Genomic DNA, 20,783 nt, shown 5'->3' with positions numbered 1-20,783 from the left:
ACCACTTCGTAACTTCGTCACTTGAAGTTCGAACCCCAAAATGTTTTTTTGTTTCCCTCAAGGGGTTTACAAATACTTGTTTAACCTAAGGAAAGGAGTTTGAGTTTGAAATGACCGGTTAGTCCGCACTTCGGAAGATTCGTCTCTGCATAGCAACACTTTTGTATGGACGATAAACGTAAACAATTTTCATCTAACTGCCAAAAAAGTTCTCACGGCTACTTGTTAATTTACTCTATACGCATAAACCTGTATACTATACAGCAAGTCCCTGTAGTACGCCATACTCGATATACGCGATTTCGCAATGCGCAGCTTTTAGGAAAAATAACAGTTCATAGATACTCAAAGGAATTCTGCGAACGGCAGTCCTCAAATTTTCAAATGCAGTGAACAAATATAAATTATGGAAAGTTTATTAGTTATTTGGATAGCAGGAATTAAAAATAAGCTAATTCCTCTTAGTTCAGCGTGATTTTTTTTTCTGATCCTTTAACCATGATTATATTTCAGCTCTTCAGTATGAAGTATAAACGATATGGCTAAGGCAATTCGCTATTCGCTAAGTGATATTCCATTTTGCTGAAAACAGACCAAAGCGCTTTTTACGGTTAAACTACTTAAAGTTTGGCAAATTCATCAAGTAATATTACTAGAAATCGTCACCTTATAGTTCGATTTTCGGAGTAACATTATTCTTTTTTCTCCAGTAAATAAGATTCCATGTTAGTGACTTTTTATTGACCACTTGCCGTCTTTCATTTTGTTTTATTCTAATGGTTGTTACTCAAGTTTGTTTTTGTATTTCTATTGCAGTAGGTATGAGTATGCATGTTTCGTCTGTGATGTTTGTTGGTTATAACAGTTGAGCATTTTATGGCATCAAGCAATATCAGACACACAAATGTACATCCAATTTAGTACTCTAAGCATTACTTAAGTTCACGCATATGTTTTCCTATAGAATGTTTTTTAGTCTATGTTTCATTTCCATTCTGTAATTGCGCGCTGCTGCACACTTTTATTCTGTCTTGCACGCATTAATGCTTCCGTTAAATATATAACGTTTGTATTCCACATGGCCGATTAATGGCCACACGTTCATCTTTGTCTTGGTTGTTTTGCATCATTGCTTAATAAATTAACGTGTAAACTAACAATGTTTTAATATCCAGTTTCCATTTTTCCATTTGAGTTTTTTTGCTACATTTTTGATACAGGAAACAAAATTGGGTGATTTATATTAATAAGAAGAAACGTTTTTCAAATAAAGAGTTTTGTGTATGATTAAAAATAATCGTTATTAGATATTGCTAAATGTATTACATAATTATATTATATATTTTTGAGTTTCTGCATGTTAAATGTATAGCGCGTTTACGTGTATATTCAAGCTCTTTTAAATATTATACAATTTTGTTGGTTTTATACGAGTTAAACATTGCAGTTTTTGAATATAAGTAGTAGATGAACAAAACAATTCGTAATCCATTTATTAGCAGGAATACATGTAATGGACTGATTTTCTTTTAAGCGAAGCAATTTATTTTAATACTCGTTTTTTTTATTTTTGTTTATTATTGATCCTTGTTTTCATATATTGGCTTTGTTTTTTTTCCATTCCGGGTATACGTTGTGTAGAATTATAGAGAGAGAGAGCTCTTTAGAACGTCGCACAATCTGTATAAAACAATACAAAACACTGCTGTGGAAGAATAATCAAGCAAAACATCTAATTGGGAGCTATCCTTTAATGTTTCATGGCTAACAGATATTATGTGACGGCCTACGAGACGGCTTCATACAAATTATGAAATGATTCCTATCTGTAAGTGAATGTAGGAAAAATTATGAACTCGTCTTTTAAAAAAATTAAACATAAATTCTTGTGCATTTTTCTGCGCTGTGAGGAAAATTAAAGCAGAGAAAAACATTTGCTTAATAGTATAGAAATAAACATCGACAACAAGCTTTATAACATTTTGATGTTGAAATGAAGTGACAGAAGTGTGTTCTGTTAACGAATGACGCTCATCGGCGTAGTGAATGTAAACATAAAATTATCATGGAAGCGCAAATTGTAAAGGTGTTGTGGTATTTAGATAAGTAGTCCGAAATCCATGAGTTATGTAAATTGAAACTATTAAAAAACCGAATCGCTTTGATATCCAAAGCTACATAAAATAGGTAGCAAAATAATCGATTAACTGAAAGAATAGCAACCACCCGAACATTCTAAACTCGATGAAAAAAACAAGCTAATAACAATAATGTCCCACAGAAAGAAAGATTATAATATTTTTCGATAATCTATTAATTCTATAATGTTTTACTTGCATGTGATAAACTTGTTTAAAAAAACTGATCAACTATTTCCAAAACATGGGGTTTCTGTACTAAAATTAGATCCTTTACTCTATTTCGCAAATCACTTTTTATGGCACTGGTTTATTTTTAAAGAAAAGGTTACAAATATTACCAGGAATAGAGTTTAGTGATTTTAGTTCAACAAAACTGTTCGATGGTATGTACGACCAGAGGAGGTCTGATTACATGTGCGGGTGTTGAATATCACGTAGTAAGTCATTTACACGTGATTTATAAATATTGTAAAGCTAATTTTTGGTATGAAGGTTTTACTATCTTGCATAAGATATTAGTAGTCTTATGAGCTATAATTTAATTATACATAGATTAAAATGGTGAGAAATTTTCATTTTTTTGTTCTTGTATTGTATTCGTGATAGTCGCATTAAAAAAAATAATAGGGAGAGATTGGTTGCTACAAGATATTGATCATAAGGTAATGAACAAACATATTCCTTAAAGCTTAGCAAAATATATTATGAAACTTCCTTGCATAGTATAAACATTACATTTTCACCTTTTCAGTTAATGCTGCAGCAGAAATGTTTGTACATTGATTGTGAGTATGTATAAGTACTTAAAATAGTTCTTCCAATAACTAACAATTTGCGGAATGTTAATTCCAGCGATAACCAAACCAATACACATAGCATGCGTTGTTTTCAATACTTCATTTATAATAAGAGTATTTTCCCGAAACTCTCCCAGCCGTAATATTTTTATATGTTCAAAATATGCAGCATCCAAAAAGCAGTTCTTTATTGCAGATCTACTCAAAACACGTCCAAAGAATTTAATGTGATTTGTTGCAAAGCTCACAAAGTTTTTGCAATTTAAATTTATCAAGTTAATAAACAAGCAGGTGTGCTTGTTTGCAAACCACGTCATTTACACACATAGATTTATATACATTTATTTTGGTCACTGACTCATTTAGCTAAATTGTTGCGGTATTATGCATAGATAATCGTGATTATTTTGTTAAATTCTGTCCGTGCATTTGCTGCTTTTAATTTTGCTTTATTGGTTGAATACATATGTCGAAAGTGCAGTACAATATACACTCTTTCAAACTTTCTTCATCAAAATAATTATGGCTATACAATTCTGTTCATTACGCTCATCGTGGTACTAATAATGAAGTACCGAAAAAAACAACGGCAGTGAAATTGTTTCAGTAACACGGACGCATTGCCTTAGTGAAACAGATTCCAAATAGTTCGATTGACGTTTGTTATGATTATGTTACGTTTGTTTAGTTTTTACACTGGGTGATTGCGTTATAGAAGAACAGTACGATTTTTTGCAGTACAAAAATTACATGTTCATGCATCATATTTGTACAAGACCAAAGCGTACACACTCAGTACTTCACGTATTGCTTTCCCGTGAACTAACCTGGTCATGCTGCTTTTATAATTATATATTATATTTTTAGTACAGCAAATGTACAACATTCGAAGTATGTGTAGAATGTCATACCGGATAGCACTATATTTAAATTATTTTACGTTTTCCAATTCAATGCGTGAATTTTGCTTTGTAAGCTCACATGACATCAGGTGCAATAATCCATTATAGTTATGTATATTTATTCTATTGACTTCGACGATATTATTGTTAGTAAGTTGAGATTTTCGATAGCTTTTGTTTAGATCACTGCAAATTCGCAAAATTTGTAGATCCGCTCTTTGTGTAAATTTAGTCAGGTAAGAATTGAAATCATAGATAGCAGCACACGGGATAAAATAAATGTTGCAACTGATAATATAAACTGAACATTTGAACAAATGTTCTTACGCAGCAAAGTACCAGTAGCACGCATCGACTGAATGGTTCATAGTCATTAGAAAAAGCTACAACTAAAACCTGAGACTTATTTAACATTACACGAAAATGAACTATGCTGTGGCTTCAACTACGTTATGCATTGAGATTCTTTATAATTATAATAAAAATATACATTGTTCATTTCTTTCGCTTCAAGCACGCTCGAACGCTGGTATGTATGAAGATAATAAATGCTATTACACTAAGCTTCGCTAGGTGATATGGCACCTAATAATAAATAAATGTTTCAAAAATATTTCTAAGAACAATAAATCACAATCGCTGATTGTGGTCACTTTGTACGGACGTTTTGTAATTACATCATTCGGTATTTTGCCTGGTAAATGACAACTTTGCTATAACTTTTTCCAGCTCTATGAGGCAGATGTTGCGTTGGTGCAGTAAAACCTACAATAGCCTTATTCATTTTTATGCGTACGATTCACTTAAATGTTCAAAAAACTGCTCAAAGTTAGGATCTTTTATACCGGGAATACAAGTTGGACTGGACAGCGGTGTTTTCGCCACGTTTCTATACTGTTGCTGAAATGTGGCTAATATTTCGCGAATTTTTGCAATGATCTCCTGCACTCAGGCGTTCGATTCCTAAAACAAGAGAAAAAGTAAATTTTACTTTAGTTTACCATGCATCGCGCAGTACTTGTGAGCATACCTTCAGATTATCGAAGTAATGCATAATTTGTTCGTAATCCATGTCTAGATCATCTAACCCTAGACTTTCCCCAGGTCCCAATTCACTGTCAGGTGTTGTTGAAAACATCGGATTTCCCACGACAGTTGGTTTTTTGTTAGCTTCTTTCGTTGCGGCTATCATAGACGCAACATAGGCTGGCGTAATACTTTCCACGTTAACATTAATTTTTCTACACGACTGCTCAACAGTTGGGGCAAAGCCACCATCGTCATCTGAGGAGAGAGATACGCTTTTTTGGCTTGCTTCCTCATCGATGTGTTTCGGTTTACCAACGCGGCCTATATCATCAGACGATTTATTCAGTTGTTGCTGGAATTGTTGACTGTAACCAGTACTTCTTCGATCGCCTGGCTTTGCAACAGTCTCGAGTGATTGTATTGGGGACTTAGGACATTCAAATGGCTGATGATATTTTTGATGTTGATTTATTGTGTCAAATTTAAATGCCGTCTGTTGGCCATTGGGTTGTTCTACCAAGCGTTCAGCCATATGCAATTCTTTTGGTGGCCGATGTTGTTGATGGTGTTTATCGCCATTTTGATAATTTTCAGTATTAGATAGGGAGGTGATACAGAAGCCCATGTTTTCAAACGAGTGCGGTGATCTGTTCGTTTTTCTAGTCGGTATCGGATGCATAATTTCAAATTGTTTTGCATTTTTAGAGTTACCATTGTTACCACCATTGAAGAGGGCCAAGTTTAGTTGCTGTTGAGTATGATTTATGTTACGCTGTTGCAATCCAGAACTGTTTTGTAACTGTATATCAAATGCGGGATTCGTGCTCGAGCAACTGCTACCCACATTACTCAGCGCTACTCCACCGCTATTCCTGGGAGGACGATGATGATAACGCTTAGATACCTTCAACTGCGGAACGGTGTCAATAGGCAGTTGCTAAATGATTATTGCGACCAAATATATGGAAAAACGTATTATTGTAAAAAAAAGCCACATAATTCGGTTATGATTATTCTATGCTAGGTGAAATATGCTTTTACGAAAATACGTTCTATTGTTACAGCGTTACAAAAAGAAATAAACCTTACCTTATTAGAAACATGAGCAGTTACTCCTATATTACGATGCGGTGGCACTGGTGGACGGTATTCGATTCGATCAACCACCGTCGTTGCCATACTACGTTGCGGCAGTATAGATGCCTCATCACTAAAAACAAGTAAATTGTAATTAAACGTCTAATTTTGTTCACCAGATGAATTTACTAATCTTACTGTATTGCACGATTGTACCGATCACGTGTTTTATATGTGCAGGAATTAATTGGAGTAACCGATTTGTCGTTTGTTGCGATACCTGTACGAGTACCTGCTACAGCTGATGGTAATTGAATATGATTGGGATTATCGAAGCTGTTAATTTGTACGTGGTGTTCGCCCATATCATCGTATTTAGAATTCATAGGATTGCTGATTATGTTCATCCGTGAATCTGTGATCGCAAAGAAACGTAAGCATTAGTATTTAGCAACGATTATATAATACAATGCCTTTACTTACCTTTTTGACATGCACCCGCTTCTAAAACATCCGCGTTAGATCGATCAACAGTTGCCCGGCCTAACCATACCCAATCATGCGCATTGGTAGCACAGGACTCGTTACCTTTTCCAACATCAAACACAGTTGAATGTCCCATACCATCGCGTACACTAGCATCACCATTTGCATCGATCATTACTGGTCGGTACTTAGACGCGTATACCACACATGACACCACAAATACGGCAATGGCCAAACAAAAGGCAGCTAACACAATGTACATGCCTATCTCAAGTGTGGATGCATCGCCATGAACCATACTTTTATTGGATGAGAAAACTCCGACCATCCCGCTGTTACTGCTGATAATGCCACCGCCTACATTCCCTCGATGATGCTTGCTGGAAGAATGCACAACAGCTGCGGTTTCGTGGCCATTATCATCCTGCAGCGGAATCCCAATAAGTATATCCTCTAAGTCATTTAATTCTTTTCCCATTTTGTTACGATCACGCCCCACAGCGCCATCGTTCTGTAACGTGTCTGTCCTGGTATTCGTATCCGATCCACTGAAATCAACTTGAACAGATGCAAGTGCACTAACTAACGGACCAACAGATGTCTTAATACCCTAAGATAAAATGAAAAATGTAACTTATGTAATTGTAGTATGTTTAAAGATTTGTATCTTTAAAGTGCACCTGTTTGGAAACCGGCATATTTCGACGAATACGACATTCCTCGGAAAGCAGTAAGGTAACTCTTAATAACTCCCCGTTTCCTTCACCAACTGCTATCACTCTTGGATGATGCGATGCAAGCATTGGTGCAAAGGCAACTACTTCCGTATCAAGACTTTCGACCAGGAGGAAATAATCATCGACAGAAATATCCCTGTAGAAAGAAAACAAAATGACAAACCATGTCAGACCAGTGTGGATTAATTGAGTACGCATGATGTTACCTAAATAGGTAATATGTTTGCATTACTAACCTGAGAGGTGTTCTGGATCCATCGGAAAATTCTAATTCAATATCAAGAAGCCCTTCTTGATACTGTGCAGTTAACCTGCGTGTAACCGAGGTCTCGGCAATATATCCACTGTCGATTGAACCGTCACCAGATATTGATAATTGTAATCCGGAAACCACTTTAACCATCAACCGCGTTATGGTTACTTTGTCACTACCCACACGCACTTCGCGAGCGCCTATTACCCTTCCATTGATTGGTGATAGAACCTGAAAAAACGTAAATTGTATGTTTGTGTAATGTTGTACCATGATACATTTGCATGATTTACCTGAACATCCGTACGGCCCATGGCACGCCCTTGAAGTGTTCGTCCTCTTAGACTAGCAATTTTTGGATCTGCTACTCGCAGTAACGATTGAACCAAATCCGTAACCCGCAACCCAGTTCGACGGGAAATTAAATAGCTAACACGTCCTGAATCCTGATCCACTGCTACGAATCTCGCATATACTTCCACCGGACTTTGTTGATATCTCGCACGACACACACCTCTTTCTGGTGAAACTCCATTGCTTAAATCGTCATTATGATGACCCCATGCACCACCATTGCCATATGCTCGCTTCCTGCGCCGATTTGGTTTTCCATTTGCACTGCTAATGTAAGTTTGTTCAGAATGTAATGCCATGAGAAATATATATTAAAAAGTACGTGAAATTATGCTTACGTGCTATGATCGTCCGGAATTTTCCAACCTTTGATCTGAGATAATCGAAAATCGGCGACGGATACCTCTAAGGGAAATTCAGGCATCCATACGGTGAACCGAGCCAGTCCCGAATATGTTCCATATTTTACCAATATTGAAGCATTGGATGAACCTCTTACTTCTGACCCATCTACATAAACAGAGCTACATGACGAAGATACCTTTGAGAAAAGAAAAAGAAGATTTTTTTTTAATTATTTCGTAAGTTCGATCATTAGTTACATCTTTTCACTTACTTTTATCACACTTTCATCTTCTGTCTGGCATGAACTCTGAAGTGTGACATCAGCCATTTTGCCAGCTTGTGATACTATGAATACTTTCATGGCCTGTGATACTTGTCTACCGGTAAGAACAGCCGTATTCATAAGTTCCCAATTCTGTAAATTCAAAATCATAAATATTGTTGTTTCTACCCGTTTCACAGATGAATTTTATTTACCTTCGCAATAGGCAATACAGCTTGAATATCATCCTTTTGTATTTCAAGTTTTGCCACAATCTTTTTCCGACTCTCGTCTTGCAATCCAGTACCGCTGATCAGTGAAGATTCGGTCGACAAATCTATTTTCATTTTTGGTCCATCGTGAACATAGCTAACGGACCAAATGATTCTTCCACCATCCCAATATTCCTTGGTATCATTAGAAACTTCAAGTAACCATGAAAAAACTTCAACAACACTAAAATTTAAAAATAATTGTAGCTTTACACATGTGTGTGTATACGTAATATATCCAATTTACCAATAACGCTACATACCCCTCATTCGAAGATACATCATCAAAACGTATTCCTCTCGTAGGACTGTCTGGATCCTGATCTTTGCGAAATGCAGTTACCCGAGCCACAGTGTGTTTAGTGTTTTCCTTCTCTACTGAAACGTTCCACTCATCTGATGATGCTACAGCACCAAGGATACGCATTCCGGCTTTTACGCGAGCTCTGAAATTATACAAATATTTACATTTTTTCAGACTTATTGTAATTTCTACCCAAATAATCCGGAATGATATAAAAAAGTTAAAAATTGTGTAGATATAAATATATTTACATATATTTGTTGTATAAGTTTAAAATTGTAAAAATAAAAATATTTTTAAATATGTATATGTAAATATTGTGTACATGTAGGTAAAGCTGAAGAAATTTGAAATTAAAAGCAAATTTATATAGGTTGCTTATGATTAGTAATGATCTACGTACCTTACTATGAATACTGCAATATTTTGTCCATTTTCCGGATGAAGAAAAACTGGAACGTGTATTTTTGAAAGAGGGTACAATGGTATCTGTGGTACCATCATCGTAAGTGTATTATCAGCGCGAAGTTCTTTATAGGGCAATTGAGATTGACTTAGAGGAATTTTTGCAAATGGTGTTAGCGGTTGAATCTGCACTTTAGGCTCACAAAGTTCAGGACTCCTAGCAGGAGGTTCAAACACACTGTAAGATACTTGTACTAATCTTTGTGGGCTTTTTGGTGGAGTGCTGGATAGGCGGCCATCTCTTTCTGGAGGTGGTAGTGCCGGCCACCAGTTGGATGGTATTACTACTTCCGCCACACATACACCATCTTCTCCTTCAGGCATACATTTGCCTTTAAGTGGGATTCTGTTACCCATTGAAGCGTGCAATAGTACGCATATTTTTTGTCGCTGCAAATGACCACCAGGATCGGCACCGGCATGAAACAAAACACGAAGCACCGGTGAATCACGGGCAACTGTGCTCCGTACAACATGGGCTGATATATCCAGATGCAGATTAGATTGCTGCTGCAAGTCCATCAATGCGGCAGTGGTATTTTGTGAAGAGTTTCCGTCAAGGTTCGTGGTTTCCAGAACATCGGGAACGATGTATCGTGCGGGTACTGTTTGTTTCGTTGAGAAAGGCCCATAGCTGGCTCGCACAGACACTGGTTGACAAGTTTGTACTACCGTAAATCGATCCACCGAAAGCAAGGAATCGCCATTAACTGATCGTACCTTGCCATTGTTAGATGTTGCACTCGAAACGATTGATGCCAATGCACTTTGTCGTGGAGAATGCTTCAGAAAAAATCCACTGTCGGGTGTTTCGAAGTGAACTTCTACTGCAACCGTCAGATTTAGAATACCTGTAATAAACAAAACAATCAATCAATTACAATGTTATTCTAAGTAAAAACCTTAACAAATTTCATATATTGTACATTGTTGAAGACCCATTTGTTAAATAATCAATATCATAAAAGAAATTCATTTCAGTATGCCTCTATAAAATGAATCGGCAAAACTGCGATCAATGAGTTCGGTTACACTCTAATTTCATTTCCGACAAATCGATTGTAATAAACTAAGGTCCATTTGCTTCAAACTAAATAACTCAGAAGATATCAATAACATAAATTATCGGGTGATTCCAGATTGTTTTCACGCAATAACCAATTTCACACAATTTCGACATTATCTGGTATCTAAGACATTTCGACTGGTATCTAAGATCAGTGCCAAAGCAGAGAAAGTGTCAAGCATTGTCAAAATGGAAGAGATTTACCCCGTAAATTTATTAAACATACTGCAAAAGATTCTAGAAGTTGTTGTAAAAAACAGCTTATGGAATATTTCACCACCATTTGCTGATACCGGAACCGAAAAGGAACATACTTGTGACACAGGATATGTCTAAGCAAACTGGAAATAGTTAATCTAGCGAAAACAAGTAATGCTGGCTGATTTTTCGGTTTGAGCTGAGTTTAAGAATTGGAAACACATAACTCAAATACTTAAAAACCTTTTCAGAAGATACAGTCTGTAACATTCCTATAAGACACATAAGTTTTTTGAGAACAGCAATATACTTAAAAAAGAACATCTTTTTATGGAGTAAATCTACGCACACTTTAACATATGTTTTCAAATGATCGATAAACGATCCAAAAATAGAATAGAAAAGAAGAAGAAGAATAGAAAAAAATCAAACAGATATTATAACAATAAAAAGAACTCCTTAGAAAAAAGGAATTGTACGTTACAACTGTTACCCAGGTTCCTAACGTAACCTTTCAAAATATGTTTTAACATTGTGATTACATAAACTACAACGTGTACAACAATAAAATTAAAACAGAAAAAATGCAAATTTTTCGATGCAACGTGCTTCTAACGTGCTAGAGTAGCCGAAATTCAGACATAAAAATTATAAAAAATCAGACTTAATTTTCAATGTTTAGAAATAAATATGTATAAGCGTGCGTAGAAATATGTGTCCCCCTCAAAAAAATATATTTTTTAACCTTAACAACTTTGCAAAACATATTTTTTCCTATTTCTCCAGCTTTTTTTGTTTTGTTAGCAAATCACTAGGTGTGATATAGTTAGGTACTTCTTCTTCATACAGTTAGGTTACGGACTGTAGAAGTCAGGGGACTATGTTTGGGATATGTCTATCTTATTCCATTGGACTACACATTGAACTCCATTGGATTGAAAACACACTTGGAGCTACATAAGATAGTGTTTTGGAGCCATTCGATTTATGTTTAATGTTAATTTTTGTTATTCGTTAGAACGGCCTGGTCGTTTTGACTTATTTTACCACGTAGTCGGATAGTCAGTCCTTGCTACGGGGGTTTGGTCCGGATGGGATTTTGGTCCGGTCTGTTCGTTCGAAGACCGGCTCTGCTACCATCATGTCCCGTTTAGTGTTTATTGATATTTATTAATTAATATTTTTGAATTAATTCGTCAACCGACAACGATTTAACGAGGATTTTAACTCATACAATAACAAAGACGCATGAACTTTCACGAAAGGCAAGGAATTTTGAAATTGACACATAGATATTGTAAAATCAAACTGACACGATCATTGACTGAATCGCCTATCCATTGCTCTGGAGTAGGGTGATACTTTATATATATATCATACATAAATAATATACAAATATATCGCAGATAAAGCGATAGTTTTTGAGTCCGATAAACAAGCAGATGAGGCATGTAACATACGGATTTAGAACCGCGTTGGATAGATCTAGAGCGTTTGAAAAGTGGATCAATTAAAAAAAACAGTGACAGTTACAGTGACAAGATTATACTGTGAGTCAGTTTTTATTGTATGCGTTTTGACGTTTCCAGTCATATCCGCTTTCATCGCCCCATACAAAAAGATTAGATTGCTTTCCTAATGAAAGCTTCGGTTCCACAAAAAACTATCCTTCATGTCATTCTTTATGTCAAAATGCTATGGTCTTTACGATTCTGTACAAAATGATGCGGCCCGTTATCTGGATTATTTGAAAGATACAGGCTTATTTATCTATGATCTATCTATGCTATTATATCTATCTATCTATCTTATCTATTATCTATGAACTTATGATATGATCTGCCGCAACGATAAAAAAACCAAACTTCCCGTCATTTCTAAAAGTTAAGTCACGATGAGCTACGTCATTAGGCTTGGTGGCGAGATAATCGAAAGTTTAATTGAGTTTGGGTTTTGTTGAAATTTGTGATAAATAAAAAAAGACTTGGATTTGCATCAAACTCTATAACGGAAGCTAAGTGGACTTTGCTTGTCCTATTCTAATCTGGTGACAGTATGAATTGAATTCCACAGAAGGACAATGGACATGGTTTGAAACATATCAAAAACACATACTTTGGCCGAGTACACCCAGTAACCTTTCACGGTTTGGAGGAGACAATGTTTTGAAACGAATGTGTATTGTATACTAGATTAAATTACCTTTAGTTCTAAGCAATACGACATGACCGTTCTTTTTGAATACAGAAAAAAAGTAACACATAGGTGTGAGGAATATACGAAATAACTGAACACTTATTGGGACAAACTTCAACATACCAACATTCTTTCGAAAGAGGTGAAGGCTCGCGGCTTCGAAGTAGTAGCTCTTCAAGAGGTGTGAAGAGTCTTGGAACGTCTCTACCGTGGTAGTTGCATGATCTACCAAAACGGTGGAGATTAGCATAACCTTGGTACAGCGTTCTTAGTGGAGAGTGACATGCGGAAAAAAGTGATCGGATGGTGGAAGGTCAATGAAGGGATGTGCCGGTAGGGGATACGTGCCAATTTCTTCAACCTGAGCATTATCAATGTGCATAGTCTGCACTTTAGAAGCACCGATGATAAGATGGACAGCTTGTACAAGCAGCTGGAAAGGGAGTATGACCTTTGCCCACAACACTACATTAAAATCATCATCGGTAATTTTAATGCTCAGGTCGGAAATTTTAGCACCCACCAGCTAACAAATGGCCTTCGGTTTATAAACTTCACCTCCTCTAAGCATATGACCATCCGCAGCACCTTCTTCCAGCACGCTCCTAGTGTCAGTTACATCTGGAGATCACCACACCAGACAAATTCCCCCATTGACTTCGTTCTAATCGATGTAAAGCACTTTTCGAATATAATCATGCCGTAACTAACAAACTACGTGGACAGCCAACGCCGATGCCCAATACAGACCGGCGGATGCTCACAGAAGTAACTAGTGACTTTGCGGCTGCGCTAGTGGAAGCGCTGCTCGAGGACAACACAACCGACGCGAAGTCCCTAGAAGATCACAGGCAGATGGTGGAAGAAGTTATCAGCATCACAGCCGAGCAACCTATCGACCGTAAACCACGTAACCAAAAAAAGTACCGGTTTGGTGAAGAACGTTTAGTGAGACGTGAGACTCGGCAGACCGCGAAAAACTACACACGACTGAGGAAGCAACAGACACGACTCATCCAGGACAAGAAGCGCCGATTTGAAGAGTCGGACGAACAGTTTATGCAGCACTTATCTCAAACTCGCAAGTTCTACAGGATGTTGAATGCGGCGGTTTTACTTCCAACATTGCCATGGGTCGTAGCTTAGAAAGGAACATCATAACGATATTAGCGAGAGGTGACCGACACTTGGAAGAGCTACTTCGATGGACACCTTAACGGAGCGAATACAGGGGATGCCGGACCAGTAAAGAGTATCAGTTCGACTGCCGACACGAGAATGTCGAAGTGCCAACGCCATACTTATACGAAGTTACCAGAGCCTTCAAGTAGCTAAAATGTAACAAATCAGATCAGATCAAATCAGATCAGAGCAGTGATGGAGTTTTTTCAAGATGGACCCGGCGAAGCAGGCCGCCATTATACATCGGTTGATCGTAAGGATTTGGGGACAGGAGGAACTACCAGAGGAGTGGAAGCTGATTGTCATACACATAGTGTATAAAAAGATTGATAGACTGAACTATGCCAACTTTCGAGCCATCACAGTTCAAAATATCGCCTACAAGATCCTATCACAAATTCTCTACTGTAGACTGGCGCCCCTTGCCACAGATTTCATAGGAAGCTACCGAGCTGGGTTTTTTGAACAAAAATTCATCACCAAATCCGCATTCTACGACAGACGCACCATCTACTCATTGACTTCTAGGTGGCCTACGATTCCATAAATCGGACAGAGCTATGGAACACCATGCAGTAGTACGGAATTCCAGGGAAATTTGTCGGTTGTCAAGGGCCACAATAAATGGAGTGCAGTACAGGATGAGAGTCTCGAACATGCTGTAGGAACCGTTCGAACCTCACCGAGGACTGAGGCAGGGGGACAGACTCTATTGTTTGCTATTTTATATAGCTCTGGAAGGTGTCATGAGAAGCTTCAATATCTGTTCGATGCGATTTTTACTCCGTCACTTCAATTCCTTGACTTCGCGGATGATATCGCCATCTGCGGCGGTGTGCGAAGCGTACACCCGACTGAAATGCGAAGCCTTAAGGATTGGATTGAGGACCAATGCGACGAAGACAAAGTACCCGGTTGCCGGAGGCTCTGACTGTTATAGGGTCCAGTTGGGGACCAGAGTATTAGTTGACGGTGACGATCTTGAAGTTATAGAGGAGGAGTTCTGCTACCTTGGAACGATCGTAACTTCGGATAACAACTTAAGCTACGAAATCTCACTTAAGCTACGGATGCGCGTTACAATGGGGAATCAAATAGGCTCCATAAACTCGTAAGATCCAGCCGACTTCATTAAATTCGGAATGCAGCATAAATCTCATACTGATACGTCCGGTAGTTCTCTCTCATCATGAGTCCTCGGCGATACGGGCGGAGGTCGCCAACGTCCTCACCATTTCGGGCGGTGAGTGCTATGGACTATCTTTAGCCGTACTTGTGAGCAGGGCGAGTGGAGAAGGAGAATGAGCCACGAGCTAGCTGAGCAGTTTGGCGGAGCAGAATTTCCTGTCCCTAAGGAGTTTGTCAAACTAGGTTGAGGCAGCGTATATTGCTTTCCTAGACATTATCTATTAGCAGTTTACCCACTTTCCTAGTTTACCCACTAGCAGTATAGGTAGTGCTTTGTATGGTGTTGATAAATCCAGATGGAATTGGGTTTCTACCTGTGATATTTTTGAACAAAACGTTTAACGCGGCATTTTGAAACCAACCCCTTCCCCCACTTCAACACTTAATCTCTCTCCATCTCCCTCTCTCTCTCTCTCTCTCTCATCCTCTCTCTCTCTCTCTTTCTATCTCTCTATCTTTCCCTCTCTATCTCTCCCTTTCTCAAGTATTTCAGTGTGTAATATCATACAGTTTCGAAGAGAATGAAAAAAGCGAAAATTGAACGAAAATAGAACGCACTACAGGCATCCGGATGAATATGCTTCAATTTTCACTACATTCTTGAAATCGGAAAACATATTAACGTGTGAAGTGAGTGCCAATCAGCACTTGGCACTTAAGCCGAAGGCAATTAGGAAAAGTCGCTGTTGAAATATCTTGTCATGATCATCCCTATTCTCCATGAAAGCCAGACCCACGTAAAATCAACAAAAAAATAAAATAGCAATCTGTTTTATGTTTATATTGTTGATTTTTTAAGAGATTGCAGCTCCATGGCTTAGTGGTGTTTATGTAGTTCATGGAGCAAAGACAAGGAGCACATTAACGATAGGTTTTAGGCTGGTTTGTTAAAGGAAAATTGGATCACGCTAATAAAAATCGATTGCCTACAAGCATACATCTGAAATAAACGTTTAGCAGTTTCAGTCAAGTGAAAAGAGCATTAGTTTAAAAGCAGCTTCAAATAGCTGTTTCGATTTCATTGGTCCGTACCAAGATCATAGCAATGATTACGTAAGACGTATTTCGTTCGTAAAATACCTATAGAAATACGGCTCATGGTTGTAGGTTAAAAAAATTTACTTTTTCTAAATTAATTTTTAAAATTTTTAGTTGGTTTGAAGTTTGTCACATTCCAAAGTTCCATTTTATTTATTTATGTTTTAACTAAATATTTGGGGCGGCTCGGTGGCACAATGGTAGCGGAGCCGGTCTTCACACGAACGGACCCCTGGCCAAAATCTCATCCGGACCAAATCCCCGTAGCAAGGACTATCCGGCTATGTGGTAAAATAAGTCGATACGGCCAGACCGTTCTAACGAAACAAAAAAAATTAACTAAACATCCACACCACATTAACCACACCAGCAGTGAGGACCAGGAGTCTGGAGTAGGTTAAGTACTGAGTTAAAAAATATCGAAACAGGATTTCCGGCTTTCGTCCAATAGCTCTACTTAACACAGATTACAACAGTAATGTAAAAGCGGCGTTTGAGTAGCATTATCACCAAATGGAATATATTTCCAGCAGCTCAAAAATGCAGTAGCAAGCCTCAACACATATTTTAAGCTATGCTCTCTGTTAAGGAAAGGATTATCGAAATAAAATTGGAGAAAAGGTCAGGCAAGCTTATGTCTTTTGAGGCATTTATTTCATTTTATTTTTCATTTCTAGTGAGACTTTTGCAGAGAGTTGATGAGCAGTCTCCTCCCGAATCCTGTTAAATGGTGCTCTTTTCCTTCCTTTTCCTATCCAAAGATCAATCTGCCAGGGTGACCCACTTTCAATGCACCTTTTTGCCCTATACATCATTCCCCTCATCACCAGACTTGAAAGTATCGAGCAGTTTGTAGTGCTTGGAGCTCAAAATCGGAACTACCTAGTGGACTTGTAAAACTTTACGACGTAATAAGGTATTTTGGAAATCCGGCCAAACTTATCAGACTAGTACAAATGACAATGACCAACTTCACATGCCAAGTGATGGTGGATGGAAAACTCTCAGAGCCGTTTGCTACCACCAAGCAGCGCCATTGTGGTTTAAAACTTCGGAAACCATCTTCTGTAAGTCAATCCTGATCCCGGAATAAGCTGATGACACAGAAATCATTGGTTTACGGCGCTCCTACGTAGCGGATGCTTACCAAAGGATTGAGAAGGCGGCGGAAAACCTCGAGTTGGAGATTACCAAAGCCAAGTTGATGGTGGCACCACCAACGGCCCTGCTAACAAATCGTGCAATTACGTACAAATAGGATAGAACACTTTCGAAGTCGTCAAAAAATTTCATCTTTCTGGGGTCAACACATGGACATGGACAGAGAGATGGAGTGATTGCGTTGATGTGTCTACTAGAAAGGCAGGAATAACTGATTGGCAGACGAAGGCGTTCGACCGAGAGTGGCTTAAAGGATTCCTGCAGCAGACCAAGACCGCGAAGTGGTTGTATTGCCGGATAAGTAAGTAAATGATCGTATTCTTGGTATATGCTGTTAATTACAGTTACTACAATATTCGCTATACTCCTCTGTTGTTGTTGTTGTAGGGATACTGAATCTGGTAAACTTTATAACTTTCATTTCGTTTCCGTTTTTTTGTCCACAAGCAATATTACTTTCATCATTGTCATAATCTGAGAAACGATGTGTTACATATTGTATTACCATTCTATCAAAACGTTCAACAGCTTTTGAATGGTATTCCTTCAACTCTGGTGTCGTGCGATGTACACACGGAACACTAATGTCAAGTACCAGTATCGGCATATACTCCCCAAAATACACGGTGAGTTTCATAATGAAACACAAAAAACTTAAGTGAATTGAATTATGTATATGAAGTTCTTGGAGAATGCTAAATCGGTCGGGCGGTTTACATACAGTAGTATAATTTTGCTAAGAAAAAAGTAATTTAATTTATTTATTAACGTTACTAATGCTCCGTTCAAAACCATAAATAGGCGATTCAGTCAATGTTTGCGTCCGTTCGATTTTACAATGTCCCAATGTCCCAATTTAAAAACACTTTGGGTTGAATGTAAGTTTAATCTTCTTTGCCATTTTATGAGTCAACATTAATAACGATGGACGGGTTGTTTTTTAAAGCACAAAACATGTTAAAATGTAAAAATCATTTTACGGAGAAAAGAGTTAAAAATCTTTCCAATATACGTGGACGAAACAAAAGCGTGAAATTTGATACATAAAATTCAATTATGTGTAGAACACTTACACAGACACAGACAATATACATATTATATTCAAATGCGTCCATTATAATATGGCCATGGCCTGAAATATCTCAAAACCTTACACCGAGTACCTAAAATTCGAATGCTTTTTCAGTACTCTGAAGAAAGACTTGTAAAAGTGATGGCTAACGTAATCTTCGGGGTTACTTGTATGCAAGTAACCTAATGTAATTTTCGGGGTAAGGTGCATACTTTACATCAAGGGACTTCAAACTACGAGGCCATTGAAACCTCCAGGACGACCAATGACGGTATTGCTAGTGATAACTTTGTACAAGAAAAAAATAATTAACAAAAGAAAAGGGAATGATTTGGAAACCTATGTTCAACGCCATTCCTTTTAAAAGACCTCTTATCGTAAACGTCACATTTTCTAAGCAAACATTTTCATTAGTAAACGTTAGGTCGAATAAGTTCAAATAACGATTTATTTTTGCCACCTGTTCTCAGTCCTTGGTTCGGATGCGATTTTGTATCGGTCCTAGCGTGTTGGCACGGTACCGCTATCAAATACACCGCCGAGGTCCGCATCATTTTGATAAGTATTATCATAACATTCAACAGCAAATTAAGTTATAACTATTAACGTTCTTGACATGCACTGCACCAGTGCCAAATACAAAACATTTGATTCAAACAATTGATATTATTTACATAATATTGCAGAAAACTATATTGATAGTATATTTCATTGAAACTTACCTATTAACAAAAGCAAGCTAATCCTTTTATGTCCCATGATGTACCGTTTGTTCATTACACACGTTTAATTTGGTTTGTTCTTCAAAAACTCAGCACGGTCCAACGAATTTTAAACCTTTTTAACCGGTTGGCCCAATATGGGCAACCGCGGTTCGCTCGTTTTATTGGCTATAATCGTCTCCTGACACCTTTTACCTGTGTTTAATTGTGAAAACAAAAAATACAATCAATTGCGTGAACATTGAAAAATATTTAATCTATGTGTCAATCTGCGAATATGGGCTTTACATAATTTTTAAACTGGTATTACAAATCCTTTTCGTATTATTTTTATGTATAAATGTAGTTCCTTTTGCAATTTTTGCGAACATTTCAGTACAAGACGGCACACCTTTTCTTGCAGAAGGCATTTTTCTATACGCACTGCATTCTGACCACGCTCGAAATCTTCGCTATATTGTGAATGTTTCTTGATGTATATTTGCTTACGCGCGTGTGTGTACGTGCGTTGGCTCATAATTTTCTCTCAATTTTCTCTCAACAACCACTTCCTCTTACTCTGTCACTCTTGCACTGTTTTGCGTTAAAAGCAAACTGTTTTCATCGATTTTTTCCTCTCCAGTCTTTGCGTTGTACAGCAAATGTTAGATTCTATGCTAACGAATCGATTTTTTTAAGTTTACGCTAAACTCATCGATATACTACTGCCATGGGTGCACTTTTTTCTTTTTCCACATAATCATTTTTAATGTAACTTGTATGGTTTTCTTTTCAGCAAGCAGTAAAGCACAAATCACTTGTCATGCACCTTCGATTAGCATTTTTTTTCAAAACATTCAAGTTTCAAAAATATAACCTCGACATAGCAATGGAAACAATCGAACAAATTCACGAACTTATTCAATAATAGTTATCAAACGTGCAAAACTTGAATTTAAGTTATCAGATGGATGTTACAAACAATTTAACCGTGTAAGAAAACTATTATGCCTTTTGCATAAGTATTTGAACAGCAAATATCTTGAGACACGAAATTTCAGCGTTAATTCACTTCTAATAATGTATTTACTTTGTATGTATGTTTGTATGTAATGTATGTTTTGGTTGCATAAAACACAATTCTTAACACATTATCTTCCATTTCTATGCAACTTTCACTGAAATGGGTTGAACCAAAACAGCATGAATGTGCTCTAGTGCTGAGAGCAACCCATTCGAAGAACAATTTTACGTCACAGCACCATTTCATATATATACTTCCATCGTACAAATGCACATCAATGTAAACGATAGAGCGATATTTGCACTTCACGTTTCTTCATTTTAAATTTACATTTCACTGTGCCGCGCAAGTTTTACACCATCCCATTTTATCTATGCATTTTGGGTATCTTTTAAAGCAGAAAATGATACAATTTACTCCAAACGACTTCACCCACCGTCGTACAGAATGCTTTCGTATCCTTCGTGGTCGAGAAAATTCCCTTCCTAGGATATCACTTGCTTTACGCACACTGACATACCGTCATGCGCCCA

At 37.4% G+C, this 20,783-nt stretch overlaps 1 protein-coding gene across 1 annotated transcript; it reads right to left on the bottom strand.

Moving 5' to 3' along the window:
* Positions 1–577: 577 nt before the first annotated feature.
* On the bottom strand, positions 578–19,302 carry LOC128310896 (transmembrane protein 132E). Its single transcript, XM_053047644.1, has 14 exons — positions 19,248–19,302; positions 9,363–10,275; positions 8,919–9,101; positions 8,599–8,839; positions 8,393–8,536; positions 8,115–8,317; positions 7,716–8,040; positions 7,406–7,653; positions 7,113–7,305; positions 6,430–7,042; positions 6,145–6,361; positions 5,959–6,079; positions 4,871–5,806; positions 578–4,803 (listed from the first exon to the last, which is right to left on the bottom strand). Exons 1-14 carry the CDS (start codon positions 19,300–19,302, stop codon positions 4,789–4,791), a joined length of 4,407 nt encoding a protein of 1,468 aa, XP_052903604.1. The 3' UTR covers positions 578–4,788.
* Between the last annotated feature and the right edge of the window lie 1,481 nt (positions 19,303–20,783).

The sequence above is a fragment of the Anopheles moucheti genome, chromosome 2, assembly GCF_943734755.1.
Source record: "Anopheles moucheti chromosome 2, idAnoMoucSN_F20_07, whole genome shotgun sequence".
Classification (NCBI taxonomy): Eukaryota; Metazoa; Arthropoda; class Insecta; order Diptera; family Culicidae; genus Anopheles; species Anopheles moucheti.
This window is presented reverse-complemented; position numbering and strand designations above follow the sequence as displayed.